The following is a 25,026-nucleotide window of genomic DNA, read 5'->3' as shown; positions in this document are numbered from 1 at the left end:
CTTTAGCCTTCTTGGAAACCAAAGTTCACAAAAAGAAAGGGCATTCTTGCATGGTTGGGTTCCCAGTAGAGGGAATGCAATTCCTTATTCAAAATTGGGTGTTTCTCAATCATGTCTCTTTAGTATACCTGCTTCTAAGACAAAATCTTTCCATCACAGGAGATCATTCCTGAGCGAGAAAGCAGCAGCTCTAAGCCAAGGTCCTTGAATCTTTTTGGAAATCTCTTTAAATATCCCTGCGATGCCAGAGGAAAATATTGTGGGGGGTTTGCATTTCCAGACCAAGATTCATTACAAGAATGACCAATTGGAAAAAAAAAGAAAAAGAAAAAGAAAAAAGAAAGAAAGAAAAAGAAAGTGTTTCCTCCACATTTCTTGTCTCTTGCCTATGGGAACAAAGCCATCTGTAGACCATTTCTCCACAGTGTTTCAAAATAATTCATTCTAAATTCAAATCCCAGATTTTCTATGAAGAAATTTGATGTATTAGGCTAGAAGGAAAGATTTAGATCAATAGAAACACTTTTCAAGAATCGTTAATTGGTATCTAATTTCCTAAATAGTCTGTGTCTGAGTGTGTCTTATCTTTCATATCAAAAGTTTACTATCCAAGAAAAGGTCAATTTGAAGGTGTAATTATTCCTTAAAATCCCTAAACATCATTAAGATCATCTAAGTCTATAAGGTAGGGTTTTCAGTAGCATCTTAAAGACTGGTACTTTCTATATATAGTAAGAATTATGTTTCAACAGTTTTCTAATAGTATAGTATTTTAGCCTCAGTCTAATTCTTCAAAAAGAAGATATGGTTTATGTATACAATGGAATATTACTCAGCCATTAGAAATGACAAATACCCACCATTTGCTTCGACGTGGATGGAACTGGAGGGTATTATGCTGAGTGAAATAAGTCAATCGGAGAAGCACAAAAATTATATGATCTCATTCATTTGGGAAATATAAATAATAGTGAAAGGGAATAAAGGGGAAAGGAGAAAAAGTAAGTGGGAAATATCAGAAAGGGAGGCAGAACATGGAAGACTCCTAACTCTGGGAAACAAACTAGAGGTGGTAGAAGGGGAGGGGGATGGGGATGGGGGTGACTGGGTGGCAGGCACTGAGGGGGGCACTTGATGGGATGAGCACTGGGTGTTATTCTGTATGTTGGTAAATTGAACACCAATAAAAAATAAATTTATTTTTAAAAAAATTGGCAGTGTTCTAAACAGTATGGTACTGGCATAAATACAAATACTGGCATATATACAAATGGAATAGATTGGAGAGCCCAGGAATACACCATCACATATATGGTCAAATGACTTTCTACAGGGGTTCCAAAATCACCCAATAGGGAAAGATAGTTTTTTCAAATAGTAGTTTTCGAAAAACTAGATATTCACGTGTAGAATGAAGGCAGACCCCTAACTTTACTATCTACAAAATAAACTCAAAATGAATCAAAGACCTAAGTATAAGAGCTAAAACTATAAAATGTTTAGAGGAAAATATAAATTAAAAAGAAAGCTTCAGGACATTATCTTAGGCAATAATTTCTTGAATATGACACAAAAACTCAGGCTACAGAGAAATAAATTAATTAATTAAACTACCTTAAAATTAAAAACTTCCATGCATCAAAGTCCACAATCAAAAGAATGAAAATGCAATTAATGGGATTCCTACAACTAAATATCAAAAAAAGACTTGAATAAACATCTCAAAAAATATATATACAATAGAGAAAGAGCACACATTAAAAAAAAAATACCGAACATCACTAAACAAACTCAGTGTTCATAAGAATATAAAAATGGTGCAACCACTGTTAAAGGCAGTAGGACATTCATCAGAAAGTAAAAAAAAAAAAAAAATTTACCAACTGACCTAACATTTCCACTTCTGGGTATATGCCAAAAGCATTGAAAGTGGGCACCAGAAGAGATCTGGGTACACCCATGTCCTCCATATAAACATTAGTCATGATAGTCAAAATGTGTAAGCAACCCAAGCATCCATCAACATAGGAATAAACAAACTGTGCTATACATACAATAGAGTTTTATTTGGTATTGAAAAGGAAGGTATTTCGGATCCATGCTACAACACAGATAAACTTTTATGACATATAAACCATTTTATGGTTTTATTTTATGAACCATTAGCTCTTCATGTCTGAGGGCTTGTCACTTTCACATTAATTCTTCTTGATTCTCAGGTTCCTCCTGCTTATAGATTAAACTGGGACATCACCTCTTACTGGTTTATAGCACGTTTTATTCTTTAGACTCAAAATGGGACATAGACTTTGCAGTTCAGTTTTGTGGCATGTGTACAACAGAATATTCAGCATTGAAAAGGAAGGAGTTTCTGAGGACTTCAAACACAGTCCATGGTGACCAGGAACGTGCTGAACTGGACGAAGACGATATGATAATTGGGCTTCCAGTGTTTTCCGAAGGCACAGGATGAGCGGAAGGGATGTGGCATGCAACGAATAACAAAGACCCATAAAAAAGAAAACAGCATACTATCACCTCAGCTGCCCACAAGACCACATCTTCAAATAACCAATAACTGCAGCCCCAAGCCCTTGATAGTCAAAATGTGTAAGCAACCCAAGCATCCATCAACATAGGAATAAACAAACTGTGCTATACATACAATAGAGTTTTATTTGGTATTGAAAAGGAAGGTATTTCGCATCCACGCTACAAACAGATAAATTTTGATGACATTATTGATTGAAATAAGTTATCTATTTTTAATAAATTTATATTTTATTCAGTTTTATATTTACAGGAAAATTGTGGAAATGATAAAGTTCCCATATACTCTGCTCTCAGTTTCCCCAGTTACCATCCTAAATAACATGGCACATTTTTCACAAATATGAACATACTAGTTTTAACTAACATCTGTCTTTATTCATTTTCTTTGTTTTTAACCAATGCCATTTTTCTTTGCCAGACTCCCAGCCAGCATACCTCATTGTATGCAGTTGTCATGTCTTCTTCTGCACCTCTAGACATAACAGTTTCTCCTAATGTCTTTTCTTTCTTTATTTCAGGTATGATTACATACAGCACTATAGGTCTCAGGTGTACAGTATGATTCAACAATTCTATACCTTACTCAGTGCCCATTACAATAAGTGTATTCTTAACGTTTCTTGAGTTTTAAAATATTTATTTATTTATTTATTTATTTATTTATTTATTTATTTATTTATTTATGAGAGAGAGAGAGAGAGAGTGTGTGTGTGTGTGTGTGTGTGTGTGTGTGTGAAATCAGAGGGAAAGGCAGAGGGAGAGAGAGAGAGGGTGCAGAGAAGCAGGCTCCAAACTTATTGTAGAGCACTACTCAGGCTGGATCCCAGTACCTTGAGATCATGCCAAAACAAGAGTGGGAGGCTTACCCAACAGAGCAACCCGGGGGCCCCTTACATTTTTTTTTTTGTTTTTGATGAACTTGACAGTTTTGAGGAGAACTATTCCGACATTTTATAAAACCTCCACGTGGAGTTTAGTACTGTACTCAGGATTAGACTTGGGTTGTGGGTTATGGGACAAAGGTTACTGAGACAAAGTGCCATTTGCATCACATCAAACCAGTAGGTACATACTTTCAGTGTGACTCATCACCACTGCTTTAAGCCTGATCACCTGGCTGAGGTTGTGTTGCTAGATTTCTCCTCTGTAGGTTTACTCCCCCTTCCTTATTCCAAAATGTGACTTTTGGAAGGAACTTAACTTGGGTAGAGGCCACAAATAAGAGATTAAGAGTTATCCTATAACCCTTTGAGAGGAACCTACAAAATCATTAGAAATTATTTTTTTAAGATTTTATTTATTTATTCATGAGACACACACACACACACAGATAGAGAGAGACGGGCAGAGACATAGGCAGAGGGAGAAGCAGGCTCCATACAGGGAGCCTGACATGGGACTCGATCCCAGGTCTCCAGGATCACACCCAGGGCTGAAGGCGACACTAAACTGCTGAGCCACCAGGGCTGCCCAGTTCTTTTTAATGTGAGATATGTCTATTGCCTCTGATTTATTAGTTATTTATTTAAGTGGTTATATCAATAACAACTTGTGGATTTTTTACACTATGAGGTACATTTCAATTCATTGTCATTGATTGTGTTGATCAATATTTTTTTCCAGTTTTTGGCACTGGGCAGTGGGAGGGCTTTCCATTGGCTCTTGTGTACCTTTGTAATATTCTCATTACAGTGTGAGTGACTGTGCATGTGTGTGAATGTGTTAGCATCCCTAGCATTACAAGATACTCCAATTCATCTTGTACATTCCCTGCCCAAAACTTAGAATCAGCCATTTCTTTTTTTTTATTTTTATCTTTTGAATCAGCCATTTCTTTAAGAAGGATTAATTCATTTTCTTGAATAATGATATCAGATGCCAAGTCTAGGACTCTGATTACTATGTAATCACAGGTTTTTCATTCTATTCAAAAGATATTATTTCTGACCCTATTAAACACCCTTAATTACAAGAAGAGATCACCTTTTCCCCATAATCTATTAATATATATTGAACTTTAAGTTCTTTATCTCACCTAGTTCATGTGCTTCAATTAAAAGAGAAGGGACACTTTAGGGAATGACTTTCCCTAGACTCCTATATTATGCATCATTCCTGTTTAAATACTGCTGCAGGAAAGGCAAAAGAGAAGCATTTTCCAGTAAAAATTCCAAGTGAGAATGGATTTCAGAAGATGTGGGATGAAATCAAGACAAACTTTATCTTTGGCATGCAAGCAAGAACCTGATCTCAGTGACAGCAAAGAGCTCAGACAGAATTTTAGAACACTTTTTTTTTTTTTTAAATTCTCATGTGAGTGAGAAATTCTTTTCTTTCTTGAGAAGAAAAGAGGTTGACTGAACATCCTAACTTTTGAATAAGCTCTTATCAAAACTGGTGAGATTTGTGTTGGGGATTAACTTGTATTTAATACTCAGAGAAAATTTATCTGATCAATGCTACAGTGCACACCTAACACGTTTTTACGTATTAAATTTGTGGAAGGATAGAAGGTTTAGAGAATTTTCTAGAAGTGTTTTACAGTCTAATGTGAGAAGCTGAAATAAAAGAAATGGACAGCAGCTCCCGGTGGAGAAATAATCAAATAGAAATAATACCTATTTGAGTGTTCCAGAAAATACTCCATGGAGATGATGATTTTACTTTGGAAGAAGTAGGAGCCATTTTCAGTGGTAACTGAGTATTGAATAGGACCAAAGATATTGGGTTGTATCAATAGTAGATTCTCTTAAATCTTTCATTCATTTTATGAATAGTTATTATTAAATATGTACTTCTTTCTAGATGCTTAAAATCAGCAGTGAACAGATAAAAATCACTTTATTTTGCTTCTTTTATGTATGCCACTCTTCTATTATTATGTGAACTATACAAATGTCTCAAACTATAATTCTATCAAGTAGATAGGTAGATGGGTATATAGATGATAGATCAATAGGTGGACTGATAGAACAATAGATAGATAATCCTTTTATAATACTTAATTGTTAGATACCATGAACAAGATTTCATTCTTCTTTGCTGGATTTGGACAAAGAACGTATTTGTCATCTCTTGAAACTACAGTGGAACCTGTAGTGAATGGCAGTGTTGTTGGGGCATGAGGTGGTAAAGTCCCTGAGTCCAGAATTGGCTCTACAGCTGACTCACCCACCTTCTCAAACATTTAAACTTTCATGTGGCCCTGGAAATCTTGTTTTTCCTGCAGCCCATGTCACAAGACAGTTTGTATGAACTAGTAATATGCCAAGGAGATTAATTAAACAATCTACAAGGATTAGGTTTTTAAAAGCTTTATTTTTAATGCAGCATGACTATGGCATATTTTGAACTCTCAAATGAAATATATTATGGAGAAGGTCATCCTCCTAACTTCTATTCCAAAAATGCAACATATAAATATATGAATATATATACATATACATTGATATGTAAGTATATAATTTACTATTATATCTAATAAATTAATACAATAATGTATAATTTTAAAAGTACAAGGTTTTAGGGGTTCCAAGTGGCTCTTTCGGTTAAACATCTGCTTATGCCCCAGATATGAACTCAGGGTCCAGAGATCGAACACTGTATCAAACCCCCTTCTCAGGAGAAAGGCTAAACTTCATCCCTCAGCTCCTCCCTCCACTGCAGTCATGTTTACTCTCTCTCATTCTCTGTCAGTGATCTCTCAAAAAAAGTAATAATTTTTTAAATTAAAACAAAAAGTAAAATGTTTTGTGATAGGCACTGAGGGGGACACTTGACGGGATGAGCACTGGGTATTACACTATATGTTGGCATATCGAACTCCAATAAAAAATATACAAAAAAAAAGAAACTGAATTTAGAACTGTAAAAATAAAAATAGAAATTATTAAGAATTAGTAACAATGAAAAAAAGAATTAGTAACAGTGAATTAAACTCAGTTCGGTAACAGATTAAAAAATACGTTTCACAATGGACTGACCAATTGCCTGAATATTCACTGCTAAAATGCTGATTGTTTATCTCTTGTCCTCTCTGCCTTTCTCTTTCTTTCTTTTAGGTTTCATTAAGGAAAACACTATCAAATGTTTCTACATGATCCTTGAATGTTCAGAATATTTATTGTAAGATACTTTACTACTAAACTACCATGTTGAAGTAGTGTGAAAGTGCATTATGATGAATTTTCCCCATTTTGTAGACTTGTATCCAAATAGGTCCTTGCTAGAAACTAAAAAAACACATTCAGCTCAGAAAGATGCCCTCTTCTATCGAATCCTCTAAATTAATGTTTATTATGCCTGAATAATCAGGTCTCTATAGTTATTGATATATTTTTTGTTTCATAAGCAACCAAGTTAATAAGTTGTAAATAAATATTGTGGTTTCCACTTTATTCAGGAGAAAACAACATGAATGGTGGATTATACACTGGTAGTGGCACTTCAAGGATCAAACATATGGATTAAACCTCCAAATACAGAGTATTCATTTCACAGAACATTTCCTTGCAGATTAATTATTTCTATCCTACATTTTCTCCACTTTGCCTGAAATAATGCAGCAAAATAACAGTACTGCTGAGTTCATACTGTTAGGATTGACCCAAGATCCTATGAAAAAGAAAACGGTATTTGTAATATTTTTCATTTTTTATTTGGGAACTGTGGTTGGGAATTTGCTTATTATTGTGACCATCAAGTCCAGCCGGACACTTGGGAGCCCCATGTACTATTTCTTATTTTATTTGTCCTTTGCTGATTCCTGCTTTTCAACTTCCACAGCCCCTAGACTAATTGTGGATTCACTCTCTGCAAAAAATACCATAACTTACAATGAATGCATGACTCAAGTCTTTGCACTACATTTCTTTGGTTGCATGGAGGTTTTTGTCCTCCTCCTCATGGCCTTTGACCGGTATGTGGCCATCTGTAAGCCCTTACACTACCCAACCATCATGAGCCGGCAGGTCTGCACCATCCTAATTGTTCTGGCATGGATTGGATCTTTTATCCATTCTATAGCCCAGATTATCCTGGCTTTGAGATTGCCCTTCTGTGGACCCAATTTGATTGATCATTACTGCTGTGATTTGCAGCCCTTGCTGAAACTTGCTTGCATGGACACTTATAAGATCAACCTACTGTTGGTGTCTAATAGTGGGGCCATTTGCTCAAGCAGTTTTGTGATTCTGATGATCTCCTACATTGTCATCTTGCATTCACTGCGAAACCACAGTGCGGAAGGGAGGAAAAAAGCTCTCTCTACTTGCACTTCTCACATCATTGTAGTAGTCTTATGCTTTGGTCCCTGTATATTCATTTATACACGCCCCCCAACCACTTTCCCCATAGACAAGATGATGGCCATATTTTATACTATTGGGACACCTTTTCTCAACCCACTCATCTACACACTGAGGAATGCAGAAGTGAAAAATGCCATGAGAAAGCTATGGCATATCAAGATTACCTCAGAAACCAGAAGATGAATTGAGGACTTTGGTTGATTACTTAATCTGTACAGATATCAAATATGATACTGTGTATCCTGATTTACCCAACACACTCTAATATATCACACCAGAGTTCCTTACTTTTCTCGGTACTTCTGCCCTTAAACTAGTAGCTTCCCTGATATTGCCAGCCTGGTTCTTTCTTCTATTGCGAGCTCACTTTTAATGTTGCTGATTGTGAAATACTGCTCAAAACTCTGTCTACACTCTGGTATATTAATAAGAAAGATATTTATACAATCACAACTGTTCAAAAAATGATCATCCATAAATAAAATATTTTATGACTTGTAATTACCTGTATAGCACGTTTCAAATAAGGTATCCTACTGTCTTTTCAACACATTCAGAGCAATGGGACTTTTTTTTTGCATTAGAAATTCTTTACATTATATCATTAGTTTGTCTTTATTTTTTTATTTTTTTTTAAGATTTTATTTATTTATTCATGACAGACACAGAGAGAGAGAGGCAGAGACACAGGTAGAGAGAGAAGCAGGCTCTATGCAGGGAGCCTGATGTGGGACTAGATCCTGGGACTCCAGGATCAGGCCCTGGGCCAAAGGCAGGCACTAAACTACTGAGCCACCCAGGGATCCCCCATTAGTATATCTTTACAAAGTTCCATACAAGTGAACCAAAGGACTAAAAGTGTGTGTGTGTGTGTGTGTGTGTGTGTGTGTGTGTGTAGATATATATACATATGTTTTCTTATTGTTTCTTTTGGCTATAACATATTTGACACATTATGCATGGGGTTTTGAAGTGTTTTATTACAAAGATCTTGAGATATTCAGCTAATTTGTGTGATTGGTATATACCAAGAGAATTCTATAAGCCAAAGAGGGAAGGAGGCAAAATAATCTAGGCTGGCAAGACTAAATAAGAATTTAAAATGCACCATAGATACAACATATTTTCTGAGATCGAAGTACAGAAAGGTAAAACCTAGTCTTAAGGGAAAAATGAGCATAATGGCAGAGGAGTAGGGGCCTCAATTCACCTGGCCCCACCAACTTCCAAAAGTTACAGAAGATAACTTCAAACTATCCTGAAAACCTACAAATATGACCTGAGATTTAAAGAGAGAACAGCCTGTACCCTACAGAGAGAAAGGTTTTGGCTTCTAACAAGGTAGGAAGGTGGAGAAAAATAAAAAAGAATCAAGTGGGGGAGGGGCCCCACGAGGAGTTGGACTAAGGGGGCAGCGGGAGCCTCGGGGACAGCAAAGCCCAGCCGCGGAGAAGGGGGAACTTTAAAATTTTGCACGGGATTCTTCCCGGATGGAAAGGCGCTTAGCAGGGAACTGGTGCAGGATCGTGGAGCCCCAGTCTCCCGGAGTCACAGAGGAAGTGCGCCCAGGGGAGAGCGCCCCACACACCACTGGCCAAGCGCGATAAAGGGCTGGAGCATGCCCGGTGGGGCCTCTGGAGCAGCTCAGGCAGCGGCTCCAGGTGGAGGGGGCTGTGCCCTGCTGCCTTCGGGGCCGTTGGACAAGGAGCGTGATTCCAGCAGCACAGGCCTGGGATCCCAGGGCACCAGGGGGCACAGCCCAGGATCCTGCGGCTCCCCCAGGACAGGCAGAGGAGGGGAGAGCACAGGACAGCAAGGATGCTCCTGCTGCAGAGTGCCCTGAGCTGTACAGGACAGCGCCCCCCGACCCCCTGGAGCATCCAGGCCCCTGCGGACTGGGACCTGCGGGAGTTACTGCGGGAGCTGACACCAAGGCTGGAGAGCTGGCTGACACCAGTGGGATTGTTCCTCCTGGTGTCACCCTGTGCCTGGGAGGGGTAGGGCCGTCAGGGGATAGGGCCTCACAGGATGAACAGCTCCCACTGAGCCTGGAACCCAGTGGTAAGGAGGGCAGCTCTCTAGGTACACACACCTGAGAATCAGCACAACAGGCCCCTCCCCCAGAAGACCACCTGGAAGGACAGGGGAAGAGCAAGTTCTTGACCCAGCAGTGCTGGAAAGCTCCAGAAGGCGAGGGACTTACAGTATATAGAACTAGAGGGCACCCCTCCTTTTTGTTTTTTTCCTTTTTCAAGTTCAACTTGTTTTTATATCAGACTGTAAATTTCCAGGTTTTTTTTTTTTTCACTTTTCTGACCTTAGCTACAATATTTTACCATTTTTTGTTTCTTCCTTTTTCACTTTCATATTTCTACAATTACAGTTTTTAGATATATTTTCCACTTCTAGATTCCCTTCAACATACTCAACTTAATTTTAGGAGATATATAAGATATGTTTTTGTTTTGTTTTGTGTTTTTTTGTTTCCTCTGCCTCATTTGTTCTACAATGGCAGAAGTTAATACCTTCTAAACATGACCAGCATGCACCCAGAACCAAGTGGTATACAGCACTGGTTCATTCTGTGAGATTCTTCATTCCCATTCTGCCCCCTCTTTTTATCTCATTTATGCTTTGGTGATCAATTTTGGGGCTTTCTACAAGTATTTCTGGTTTATATAAATTTGGGACTGAGCATCTTCTAAAATACAAAACTTAATATACTCAGAACCAAGACGATCACACTCTAGGACCTGTTAGGTAGACTACATTCTCCCTCCACTGCAATATCATCACCACCACCATCTCCCAGTCCCCCCCGCCTTTAATTCCTCTCCTTTTTGTTTTCTTTTTTTTCCTCTTTATGCTTCCTTTTTTCCTCTTCTTTTTTCTTCTTCTTCTTTGTGATCCTTGGCCTTTTATTTTTTACTACTTTGCTTTTTTTTTTAGATTTTATTTATTTATTCATGAGAGATACAGAGAGGAGAGAGGCAGAGACACAGGCAGAGGAAGATACAGGCTCCATGCAGGGAGCCGGATGTGGGACTTGATCCCGGGTCTCCAGGATCACACCTAGGGGTGAAGGTGGCTCTAAACCACTGTGCCACCAGGGCTGCCCTACTACTTTGTTTTAAAATTTGTTTGTCACTTTAGTGGTCCTTTGTATTATTACATTCTGGTCTATGTCTTCTGGTCTTTGACACTGGCAGAACCATTTAGGGTTAAATTTACTTAGGCTGTGCTTGGTATTCTTGACTCAGACCATTCATACAGCCACTCTGCACTGAGCAAAATGACTAGAAGAAAGAACTCCCCACAAAAGAAAGAATCAGAAATAGTATTCTCTGCTGTAGGGTTACAAAATTTGGATTACAATTAAATGTCAGAAAGCCATTTCAGAAGCAAAATTATAAAGCTACTAGTGGCTCTGGAAAAAAGCATAAAGGATTCAAGAGACTTCATGACTGCAGAATTTAGATCTAATCAGGCTGAAATTAATCAATTAAATGAGATGCAATCCAAACTGGTAACGATGAGAGTTAATGTGGTGGAAGAAATTGCATGACATAGAAGACAAGTTGATGGCAAGCAAGGAAGCTGAGGAAAAAAGAGAAAAACCATTAAAAGACCATCAGGAAAGGTTAAGGGAAATAAATGATAGCCCCAGAAGGAAAAATCTACATATATTTGGGGTTACAGAGAGTGCCAAGAGGGCTAGAGGGCCAGAAAAGAATTTGAACAAATCATAGCTGAGAACTTCCCTAACTTGGGGAGAGAAGCAGGTGTTCAGAACAGGAGAGAGAGAGGTATCCCCCTAAAATCAGTAAAAACCATTCAACACCTTAACATTTAATAGTGAAACTTGCAAATTCCAAAGATAAAGAGAAAATCTATCTTTAAAGAAGCAAGAGGGAAGAGATCTCTAACTTATATGGGGAGAAATATTAGATTAACAGCAAACCTCTCTACAGAGACCTGGCAGGCCAGAAAGGGCTGGCAGGTTATATTCAGGGTCCTAAATGAGAAGAAACTGCAGCCAAGAATACTTTATCCAGCAAGGCTCTCATTCAGAATAAAAGAGAGATAAAGAGCTTCCAAAATAGACAGAAACTGAAAGAATATGTGACCACCAAACCAGCTCTGCTCGAAATAGGAAGGGGGACCCTGTAAAAGAAAGTGGAAGCACAAAGAAATAATCCACAAAAACAGGGAATGAATAGGTATTATGATGACACTAAATTCATATACTTTAATAGTAACTCTGAAAATGAAGGGCTAAATGATCCTATCACAAAGATGCAAGGTTTCAGACTGGATGAAAAAGCAAAACCCATTTATTTGCTGACTACAAGAGACTCATTTTAGACCGAAGGACACCTACAGCTGAAAACGGAAAGGTTGGAGAAACATTTACCATTCAAATGTTCCTCAAAAGAAAGCTGGGGTAGCAATCCTCATATCAGATAAATTAAAGTTTATCCCAATGACTGGAGTAAGAGATGAAGAGGGACACTATATCATACTTAAATGCTCTATCCAATAAGAGGACCTAACAATCATGAATATTTATGCCCCTAATGTGGGAGCTGCCAAGTAAAGCAATCAATAACCAAAATAAAGACATACTTAGATGATAATACACTAGTAGTAGGAGACTTCAACACAGCACTCTCTGCAAATGACATATTATCTAGTTACAACATCTCCAAAGAAACAAGAACTTTAAATGATACACTGAACCAGATCGATTTCACAGATATATACAGAACTTTAAATCTGAATGCAACTGAATACCCATTCTTCTCAAGTGTACATGGAACTTTCCCCAGAATTGACCACATACTGCGTCACAATTCAGGTCTCAACCGATACCAAAATATTGGGATTGTCCCTTGCATATTTTCAGACCATAATGCTTTGAAACTAGAACTAAACCACAAAAAGAAATTTGGAAGAAATTCAAACACATGGAATTTAAAGACCATCCTGCTAAAAGATGAAAGTGTCAACCAGGAAACTAGAGAAGAATTTAAAAGATTCATGGAAACTAATGAGAATGAAGATACCACCATTCAAAATCTTTGGGATAGAGCAAAAGCAGTCCTAAGAGGGAAATACATCGCAATTGAGGCATACCTCAAAAAAATGGGGAAAACTCATAGACAAGCTAACCACACACCTAAAGGAACTGGAGAAAGAACATCAAATAAAACCTACACCAAGCAGAAGAAGAGAGTTAATAAAGATTCGAGAAGAACCCAATGAAACAGAGATCAGAAGAATTATAGAACAGTTCAACAAAACCAGGAGTTGGTTCTTTGAAAGAATTAATAAGATAAACCATTACCAGCATTATAAAAACAAAAGAGAAAAGACTCTAATTAATAAAATCATGAATGAAAACAGACCACAACCAATACCAAGGAAATACAAACGATTTTAAAATGTATTATGAGCAGCTACACATCAATAAATTAGGCAATCTAGAAGAAATAGATGCATTTCTGGAAAACCACAAATTACCAAAACTGGAACAGGAAGAAATAGAAAACCTTAACAAGCCAATAACCAAAGAGGAAATTGAAGCAGTCATCAAAAACCTCCCAAGGCATAAAAGTCCAGGGCTAGATGGCTTCCCAGGGGAACTCTATCAAATATTTAAAGAAGAAACAATACCTATTCTACTAAAGCTGTTCCAAAAGATAGAAAGGGATGGATTACTTCCAAACTCATTCTATGAGGCCAGCATCTCCTTAATTCCAAAATCAGACAAAGACCCCACCAAAAAGGAGAATTATAGACCAATATCCCTGATGAACACAGATGCAAAAATTCTCAGCAAGATACTAGCCAATAGAATCTAACAATACATTAAGAAGATTTTTCACCAAGACCAAGTGGGATTTATCCCTGAATGCAAGGTGGTTCAACACTAGTAAAATAATCAACATGATAGGTCATATCAACAAGAGGAAACAAGAACCTTATGATCTTCTCAAAGGATGCAAAGAAAGCATTTGACAAAATACAGTATCCATTCCTGATCAAAACTCTTCAGAGTGTTGGGATAAAGGGAACATTCCTCAGCATCTTAACAGCCATCTATGAAAAGCCCACAGCAAATACCATTCTCAATGGAGAAACACTGAGTGCCTTTCACCTAAGATCAGGAACAGTACAGGGATGTCCACTCTCAGCACTGCTATTCAGCATAGTACTAGAAGTCGTAGTCTCAGCAATCAGACAACAAAAAGAAATAAAAGACATTCAAATTGGCAAAGAAGAAGTCAAACTCTCCTTCTTCACAGATGACATGATTCTGTACATACAAAACCCAAAAGACTCCACCCCAAGATTGCTAGAACCCATACAGCAATTAGGCCTGTGGCAGGATACAAAATCAATGCACAGAAGTCAGTGGCTTTTCTATACACTAACAATGAGACTGAAGAAAGAGAAACTAAGGAGTCCATCCCATTTACAATTGCACCCGAAAGCATAAGATACCTAGGAATAAACCTAATCAAAGAGGTAAAGGATCTATACCCTTAGAACACTTTTCAGAACACTTCTGAAAGAAATTGAGGAAGACACAAAGAGATGGAAAAATATCCCGTGCACATGGGTTGGAAGAATTAATATTGTGAAAATGTCAATGCTACCCAGGGCAATTTATACGTTCAATGGAATCCCTATCAAAATACCATGGACTTTCTTCAGAGAGTTGGAACAAATAATCTTAAGATTTGTGTGGAATCAGAAAAGACCCCCAAAAAGCCAGGGCAATATTGAAAAAGAAAACCAGAGCTGGGAGCATCACAATACTGGATTTCAAGTTGTACTACAAAGCTGTGATCATCCAGACAGTGTGGTTCTGGCACACAAACAGACACATCAATGGAACAGAATAGAGAATCCAGAAATGGGCCCTCAACTCTATGGTAAACTAATATTCGACAAAGCAGAAAAGACTGGAAAAAGGACAGTCTCATCAATAAATGGTGCTGGGAAAATTGGACATCCACATGCAGAAGATTGAAACTAGACCATTCTCTTACACCATACACAAGATAAACTCAAAATGGATGAAAGATCTAAATGTGAGACAAAATTCCATCAAAATCCTAGAGGAGAACACAGGCAACACCCGTTTTGAACTCGGCCACAGTAACTTCTTGCAAGATACATCCACGAAGGCAAAACAAAAACAAAAACAAAAATGAACTATTGGGACTTCATCAAGATAAGAAGCTTTTGCACAGCAAAGGATACAGTCAACAAAACTAAAAGACAACCTACAGAATGGGAGAAGATATTTGCAAATGACGTATCAGATAAAGGGTTAGTTTCCAAGATCTATAAAGAACTTATTAAACTCAACACCAAAGAAAGAAACAATCCAATCATGAAATGGGCAAAAGACATGAACCGAAATCTCACAGAGGAAGACATAGACATGGCCAACATGCACATGAGAAAATGCTCCGCATCACTTGCCATCGGGGAAATACAAATCAAAACCACAATGAGATACCACCTCACACCAGTGAGAATGGGGAAAATTAACAAGACGGGAAACAACAAATGTTGGAGAGTATATGGAGAAAGGGGAACCCTCTTGCACTGTTGGTGGGAATCCAGACTGGTACAGCCATTCTGGAAAACTGTGTGGAGGTTCCTCAAAGAGTTAAAAATAGAGCTACCCTAGGACCCAGCAATTGCGCTGCTGGGGATTTACCCCAAAGACACAGATGCAGTGAAACGGTAGGACACCTGCACCCCGATGTTTCTAGCAGCAATGTCCACAATAGCCAAACTGTGGAAGGAGCCTCGGTGTCCATCGAAAGATGAATGGATAAAGAAGATGTGGTCTATGTATACAATGGAATATTACTCAGCCGTTAGAAACGATGAATACCCACCATTTGCTTCAACGTGGATGGAACTGGAGGGTATTATGCTGAGTGAAGTAAGTCATTTGGAGAAGGACAAACATTATTTGGTCTCATTCATTTGGGAAATATAAAAAATAGTGAAAGGGATTATAGGGGAGAGGAGAGAAAATGAGTGGGAAATATCAGAGAGGGAGACAGAACATGAGAGACTTCTAACTCTGGGAAACGAACAAGGGGTAGTTGAAGGCGAGGTGGGCGGGGGATGGGATGACTGAGTGACAGGCCCTGAGCGGGGGCAGTTGATGGGATGAGCACTGGGTGTTACACTGTATGTTGGCAAATCGATTTCCAATAAAAATAAATAAAGAAATAGATGATAGATGATAGATAGATAGATAGATAGATGATAGATAGATAGATAGATAGATAGATAGATAGATAGATAGAGAGATAGATGATAGATAGATAGATGATAGATAGATGATAGATAGATAGAGAGAGAGAGAGAGAGAGAGAGAGAGAGAGATACATAGATGATGATAGATGATAGATGATAGATAGATGATAGATAAAATGAGGGGGAAAATGTATATTATTTCATTTAAATTTGGGTTCTATTGATGGATTAAAAGGAAGTACCAGAAACGTTCATAAAAACTCATTTGGCTTGTCTCTCTTTAATGAAGCTAGAGAGAACCTACTTTAGCAGTAGGAAGCCACTTTCTTTGGCAGCCTGAGTGGCTCAGCGGTTTAGCGCCACCTTCAGCCCAGGGACTGATCCTGGAAACCCAGGATCAAGTCCCACATCAGGCTCCCTGCATGAAGCCGGCTTCTCCCTCTGCCTGTGTCTCTGCCTCTCTCTCTCTCTCTCTCTCTCTCTCTCTCTCTCATTCTGTGTGTATCTTGTGAATAAATGAAATAAAATCTTTAAAAAAAGGAAGCCACTTTCTTTCCTGTTTGTCCTTTCCTAATAAAGGGATAGTGTCTATTCACAAGTTAGAGTTGCCAATAGAATATTGATGCTCACAGTGACCAGAAGAATTAAAAGCCATGCCTTGAATATGGGCATGCCAGGTGTAATATCATGATTCTTTAAAATTAATTGATTTCTGTGGATACATAAATACTAAATCAATGGGATATGTGCACCCAGATGTTTATAGAAGCATTATCTGCAATAGTTATTTGCAATCACAAGGAGAGCTAGAGAGTATTATGCTAAGTGAAGCAACTCCTAGAAATATGATTTCACTTATGTGGAATTTTAGAAACAAAACAAATAACTATCAGGAAAAAAAGAGAAAGGGGTCAAATAAAGAAACAGACTCTTAAATATAGAAATAAACTGATGGTTGCCAGAAGGGAGGTGGGTTAAATAGATGATGGGAAATAGGAATACACTTGTTGTGATGAGCTGAGTGTTGGTGTAAGTGTTGAATTACTAAATTGTACACCTGGAACTTTTATTACATTGAATGTTAACTAAATGGAATTTAAATATACATTTTGAAATAAATAAACTCCTTGATTTCAGTGTATTCAAGGGTACCACGTGGTTAGTAACTATTACAAGAATCCATTTCATGTTTAATTCTGCTTTTCATTATTTACCTGGAAAACCTTTTCAATACCAATATTTTCCTCCTGTTAAGGATTATTTTAAAACAAGTTCATTAAAATATCACATTTTCACTGTTCTCACTAGTTTTTTGCTTTCTGGGATACTATGAAGCTTAGTGCCTGCATTAGTGTTCCAAAGATGGCATATTGACATACAAAAATATATATATTTCAGTTGTAAAATGTTATTTTGATATACATATAAGGTGAAAACATCACCACAATCTAAGTAGCATATCTATTTTCTTTATATAGTTACCATTGTGTATATATATATGTGTGTGTGTGTGTGTGTGTGTGTGTGTGTAAGATTTTATTTAAGATCTATCCTTTTTGTAATTTCAAGTATGCATTATGGCATTGTTAACCATAGTGACCATGCTATATATTAGATCTCTAGAATTTATTCATTCTACATAACTGAAGCCTTATAACCATGGGCCAACTTCTCTTCATTTTCCCATCCCTGGCCCCTGGTATCCACCATTCTACTTTCTGCTTCTGTGAAGTGAACTATAGCATTTCAACCTGTTTGTGAGTTCATGCAGTATTTCACTTAACATAAAGTCTCCCAGCTCTTTATGTTATTGCAAATGGCAGAACTCTCTTCTTTTTAAAGTCTGAATCGTATATATCTCACATTTTCTATATTGATTCATTAGTCAAGGATGAGGTTGCGTTCACACCATGGCTACTGTGAATAATGATGCATTGAACATAGGAATGCAGATAGCCCTTCACAATCATGATTTCAGATCCTTTGGATATATTCCCAACAGTAGGATTGGTGGGCAGCAGTTCTAGCTTTAATTTTCTGAGGGACCTCTATGCAATTTTCTCTAATGACTGTAGTAATTTACATACTCATCAATGACATAGATGAGATCCCTTTATTCTACATGCTCACCAACATTACTGATCTTTATCTTCCCAATAATAGTCATTCTAACAGATGTGAAATGATATCTCATGATATTCATTTGCCTTTTCATGGTGATGAGTGATGTTGAGCTCCTTTGGATGTATCTGTATGCCTTTGCAAAAAAGGCTATTCAGTCCCTCTGCCTATTTATAAATCAGAGATGAAGGAAATCTCCATAGCTTCTCTCAATCTTCCTGTAAACCTGAAACTGTCTTAAAAATAAAGTCTATTATTTTAAAAGATATTAAAATGATATGATTGACTATTAGACAAAAATCATCTAAATTAACTCAAAAGAATATAGAAAAGAAATAAAATAGGTTATAAAGGGGACAAAAAGTAAACTACAAAGAGATGACCTTATGCCAAAATAATGAACAACTACATTAAATGCAAATACACTACACTTGAAAGGCAGAAGTTGCCAAGATAGAATAATCTTCAGCTAAGTAATGAACTAATGATACACACGTCAGTATGATAAAGTTCAGAACAAAGAGACCATGCATGATGAGTAAATGCTGTGTTTCAATTTACATAAAGTTATAGAGTAGACAATACAGAGCTCAGCACAGAGTCTGCTTAAGAATCTCTCCCTCTGCACCTCACCACCCCCCAACACACACATATGTCCTCTCACTCTCAGAAAAAAAAACAAGAAAAAAATGAAAGTAGATTGTATTTGTCTAGGACTGCTGTTGATGGTGATGGAGAGGAATAAGTGACTGTGAATGGCTATGCAATTTCTTGTTGGGGGGGCAAAGATATTGTAAAATTAGACAGTGTTGATTATTTCATACTTTAAATTGTATACCATCAAATTATATACCTTAAATAATTGAATTGTATGATATGCGTAGATTCTATTTCAATAAGCTGCTAAAAACAGATAAATTATTGAAAACTGCATTTGAAATGAATGATGAGGTATATGTAGTCTAATTGAATTTAAATAAAAAGACAACAATTTTTAAAAACCCAGATAAATGTTAAATATAATGATCATTTGTACAGAATAAAAGGCCATACAGCAACTATTACTAAAAATATACTTATCATGAACAGAAGTTATGTAAATGTTGTATTAAAAATCACTGCATAATAATGACTTTGGATCTCTTTTAGAACTAAAATGTTAAGTGATCAACATTTCATTTGATAATTTGATTCATTTATATAGAATGACTCAGAAATTTTGTTATCAGGAAATAAATAGGTTGTGGCATAAGAAAAGGACATCTGTTTCTAATCTGCAAAATGGTGCCATGTGACCTATATCCAGGATATCTGCTTCAACAGCCAAGTGTAGAGCCCAATGCTACCCACCAGGGCCTTAAGGAGCACAGCACAAAGCCCCAACTGGAGCTGAGGGATGTGAGGGCCAAACATTATATAGTCAGGAGATCCTGACAGGTCTAGCTCCAACAAAATAGCCCCAATGTCTGTCCTCATAAAAATTAGGTATTGGTCTGCTTTTGAATATTACCATTTGTAACAGTATAGTTGGATCATTATGGGCCTTATGCTAAATAAATAAACATAAAGACAAATACCATATGATCCCATTTACATGTAGAATCTTAAACAAAAAAAGATCAATAAACTGAACTCACAGATACAGAGTGCAGTTTGGAGGTTGCCAGAGTGAGGGGTAGGAAGGGATTATGTAATGGGTGAAGGTGGTCAAGGAAGAAAATTCCAGTTATAAAATCTTACATAATTGAATGTAATAATGTACACACAGTAACTCTAGTTAACACTATATTCTTTATTTGAAAATTGCAAAGAGTAGCTCTTAAATGGTTTTATCACAAGAAAAAAATTATGACAATATGTGGTGGTGGATGCTACCTAGATTTTGTGATGATCTTTTTGAAATATATACAATATTGAATCATTAGTTTTTATACCTGGAACCATTAAAAATATTCTATGCTAATTGATTTTAATTTTAATAAAGAGGGAACCTATGTCTCCATGCTTTTATCTGGGCTAAACTTGTGACACATGTCTCATGTAACCTTTAACCACATGAAGAGAAGGAGGTAAAAATCATGTTGTATAATCCCTAAAAGTTAGTGTGAAAGGATTTAAAACTTTTGCTTTTGTGAAACAGCCAATGCCCTGAAACAACTGTGGTGTCGTATAGCCCAATCTACAATCCTGAAGAGTGAATGAGAACAGACATACCTGAGCAGACATCCGGTTGTATGAATGAGGCCATCTTGGACCATGTACTCCATTCATACTCCATCCATGCCATTGAGAATGTTTCAGTGTGAAACTAGGAGAAGGACCACACAGCTGAATCCAACCCACATTGCAGAATCATTCAAATAAATTGCTTTTATGTTAAACCTTTAAGTTTTGGGATGGCTGGGTGGCTCAGCAGCTTAGACTGTGCCTTTGGCTCAGGGTGTGATCCTGGAGTCCCAGGATCAAGTCCCATATTGGCATCCTTGCGGGGAGCCTGCTTCTCCCTTTGCCTATATCTCTGCCTCTCTCTCTCTGTCTCTCATGAATAAATAAATAAAATCTTTAAAAAAAATAAATTAACCTTTAAGTTTTGATTTTGCAATTTAAAACCATTAATTGGGGTGGGGGTGCCTGGGTGGCTCAGTCCCTTAAGCATCTGCCTTAAGCCCAGGTCAAGATCTCACAGTCCTGGGATCTAGCCAACCAGAATCTGCTTCTCCCTCTCACTGTCCTTCTATGTTGTCTCTCTTAAATAAATAAACAAACAAACAAACAAATAAATAAATAAATAAATAAACTTAAAAAAATAAAACTAATTCCAGGATTAAATTTGTAGTTGTAAGCCACTAATTTTTGGTTTAGCGATAGTTCCCAGTATATAGGAGTAGGTAACTTACACACCTACTAAGCTCACACAAGGCAGAAAGTAGAAGATAAACACTGTGAAGTTTCAGGGGACTATCACATGGGTAGAGTTCTTAAGAATCCTGTGGCCTGTGGGATGTAGAGATCCCAAAATCAAAAAGAAGTGTTTTCTATTCACATCTCCTATCACTTGAAAAGAGACACAATATTTTATGGGCCTTTAAATTTAGGAAGGAGCATACAATTATATGGAACAAAGATTCCAAATCTTTTATTATGTTACTATAAAGATGACTAGTTTCAGGAGGACCTACTTACAAAGGCAAAGAAGGAAAGAGTCAAATCCCTTTGGGGTGAAGGTGAATGTCACCTGACCATTCAAGCAACTGAGAGCTAACAGCTGAGTGTGAGGCAGATCAAGCATGACACCCAGATTTTTATGCATCACTCAGATTTAGATTCCTGCACTCCTCTTGCTTGTAGCCAGAGATGTCTTAGCAGTGGCCTATATTTCATCACGATACTAAGAGACCATAAATGAAGAGAGTTATGGAAACTCTTCTTCATCTTTAGGTCACTCAGGGGCCTGACCTGACAGGACTTTAGCTCACATCCATGTGGGCACTTCTGAACCCTATCCACAGATATCCCTTGTGCTGCTGAGGTAGTAGATACTGTGGGACATGATTGGAACCTAAAGCTGCTCAGTGGCTATCCCATCAAGCTTGTTTTCTGTATGAATGTCCCTGCTGCTAATTTGGGCTCTGTCTTTTCCTTCAACTGCAGGCCGGGTCCAGTGACATGGCCAGAGAACAGTGCAAATGGCCCACTGTGGGGTAAACTTTGGCCAGTGGGAAGGAAAAGTCCATTGCTACAGTTTCCCACTTTGTGGCTATTTACATATTGGAAAAGGAACACATAGTCTCTCTTAAAAGGTCTAATGAGGTCAAGAAATCAGCTCTGTATGTGATAAAACTAGCCAGGGTTAAGAAGCTTGTAAGTTCCCTCTAAGAGTAGAAAGTGGGAAGGGTCTGGCGTGTTGGACATTGTATGAAAAAGGAAGTAGGTTTGATGAAAGTAGGAAGAGAAAAGAAAGAAAAGCAAGAATGAGGAGAATGGAAAGTGTAGGATAGGAGAAGAATAAGACAGAATATTAGTGGTCAAGAGTCAACTTTAATGACTCACATTCAGAAGTAAAGACTGCAATGAAAAGACTGTGGGGCAGGAAGGTTTATTCAGAGTCTAATGGAAACTAATGGAAACTATTGAACATAACATTTAAGCTGAATGATCTTAAATTTTCTCATATGTTCAATGAAAACAGTAATAATAAGCTTATATGGGTTTTGTAGGTAAAAAGAAAATAACACATGCCGCACAACTGAGGTATTATTTATCATCAGCTTTATTATATTTTTCTGATAATGTAGATATGTAGATAATTTTTTATTAGATAAATTTTCTGAATGATCTAGGCCATAGGTATCTTCTTAAACTCAGAAGCTCAGCAGGACTTGGCACCACTGTTTCTTCTTCCCATTTTGACCTCTTTTCCATTTTCCTTAAAGAATAAGGGTCTACTGTGAAATATTTAAGGTCACTTTCTAGCATTTAGAACTGTGATAGAAATGTAGTGAGCACTCAATATGGATATGTTGGATACACAATAGGATACAGGAAAATAACAGAGATCTGAGCTATAGGGTTCTGATGTAAGTCCTGCAAAACACAGTAGAAACTAAACCTAGCAAGGCTCCAAAGGGAGGGGTGGTATGAGCATATGAAAAAGAGATAAAACACTTAAAAAACAAAGCACCTGTTCTAATCCTCTGCTCTTGAAAGTTTTCCATTCTCTAGGATTCATTTTCTTTACCCAAAAAAGTAAGTAATGGAGGGGGGATCACATTAAAGATCCCCACTGTAATTCTAAGATCCCATTCATATGCTCTGCTACCTGACTAATCATGACTTCTCTTGTAGCCAGTAGTCCCCAACCTACATAAAGGGACTAAAATGAAAAACTGAAGAAACTGAATGAAAACAAGAACATCCGATATGAGTAGGTGACTTGATTCAAACAATAGGGCAAATACAATGCTGAAATGCATGGCTAGGAAAAGATATTTTCTCCAATGTGATAATCAAACAGGCTTTACTGAATACAGTGAGCCATGTATCACACATCTTTCCTTCACTTCCTGCAAACAGAATTTCATATATATTTTTCTCTAACAAATGAACACATCACTGAATATTACTCTCATTTTAATTGTCTTTTTTTTTTTTTTTACAAATCTGATTATTCTAGTTATTGCCTGTACCTGGGTATTTATGGTGGAGTGTGTGTGTGTGTGTGTGTGTGTGTGTGTGTTTCTGTGTGTATACATTTCATTAAGAACTCCACATAGTGCTTAAAAAAAAAAAATCTCTGATGATGATGTATTCACAGAGCTAAAGATAAGAAAGACCCAAGTTATCACCATTTTTGGTAGAAGTTATAATTAAGAAACCCTGGCCCTGGAACCACACAAAATCATGCTTATCGTCTCAGCTTGGAATCTCAATGGACTTCCACCTGTTCATTGTTTAATGATGACTAGATCAATGTTTCTCAAACTTGTTTGATCATGGGTGTCATTTGGAGAAATTTTTGAACAGCTAACAATATCTGTGCTATGAGTTTCTAATCCATTAGGCTATAGTTATGGGGTATTCAAAATCTGTAATTATAACAAGCTCATCTCGTAATTATTACAGTCAGTAGCACATCTGAGCACTTGATTTGGAAGCAGCAGGACTGGATGATACTTGGTATACTTACATTTTCTTATACCTGGTCCCTTAGAAGGTAAAGGTTATAAATTTATTACTCTCAAAGACCAAGAAGCAGGCTATATGAAATAGTATTCTAGTTTCTATCCTTGGCTTTATACATTTATTCCTATTGAATAAGGTCCTCAGGGTCAATCCCAAACAGAAGAACTCAGAAAATCTACTCTTGGATTCTTGGAAAAGATGACTAAAAATTATTAGAACCTAGATTCTCCCCGCTTTCATTAAGGATAAATCTGGTTTATACCATTCTGTTTCATAGACATATGATCACAGCCTTGGCAGTCAACCACTCTTGGAATTTAATAGTTTTTTACCTTTACAACTTGCTGCTGCAAGATAACAGATATTATTTTTATTAGAGCCTTCAGTAATGATAAATATATGGAATCCTTCTCATTTTCCAGTTGAATTAATTAGTTTAATTCATAATGGAAAACAATAAAAGTGTATCTCCCTATGTCTTCTTAGTAACGGTTATACTTCTTTACAAGGGAGTAGCAAACACTTTTTAAAACATGTTTTCTTCTACTGCTCAATTTAATATGTAAAAACAATTTTCATGTTCCTCCCTATGTCATCCTTAATGCAAGAGACAGTTCAACAACCACACATAAAAGATAATATAGATTTTAGAAAAATAACTTTATTTTTTAAAAGATTTTATTTATTTATTCCTGAGAGACACACACACACAGAGAAGCAGAGACACAGGCAAAGGGAAAAACAGGCTCCATGCAGAGAGCCTGATGTGAGACTCAATCCTGGGACTCCAGGATCATGACCTGAGCTGAAGGCAGACACTTAACCACTGAGCCACCCAGGTGTCCCTGAAAAATAACTTTAAAAAATCACTTTGTCACCCAGCAAACACAATTCAAAAAATAATTCCCTCATAAAGTCAGAACATTACCAGGATGTCCACTCTCAATATTTATGTTCAATGTTTTATGAAAAGACTTTTACTAGCGAAATTAGGTTAAAAAATAAATAAAGCATCCTATTGAGAAAGGAAGAAGTAAAACTATTTCTATTAACAAATGACATGATCTCA

The 25,026-nt window shown here is 37.1% G+C and overlaps 1 protein-coding gene across 1 annotated transcript; it reads left to right on the top strand.

The window, feature by feature from the left end:
* The first annotated feature begins 7,112 nt into the window (after window positions 1–7,112).
* On the top strand, window positions 7,113–8,045 carry LOC112912600 (olfactory receptor 4C11-like). Its single transcript, XM_025989272.2, has one exon. It carries the CDS (start codon window positions 7,113–7,115, stop codon window positions 8,043–8,045), a length of 933 nt encoding a protein of 310 aa, XP_025845057.2.
* The last annotated feature ends 16,981 nt before the right edge of the window (window positions 8,046–25,026 follow it).

Source organism: Vulpes vulpes, chromosome 5, assembly GCF_048418805.1.
Source record: "Vulpes vulpes isolate BD-2025 chromosome 5, VulVul3, whole genome shotgun sequence".
Lineage (NCBI taxonomy): Eukaryota > Metazoa > Chordata > Mammalia > Carnivora > Canidae > Vulpes > Vulpes vulpes.
This window is presented reverse-complemented; position numbering and strand designations above follow the sequence as displayed.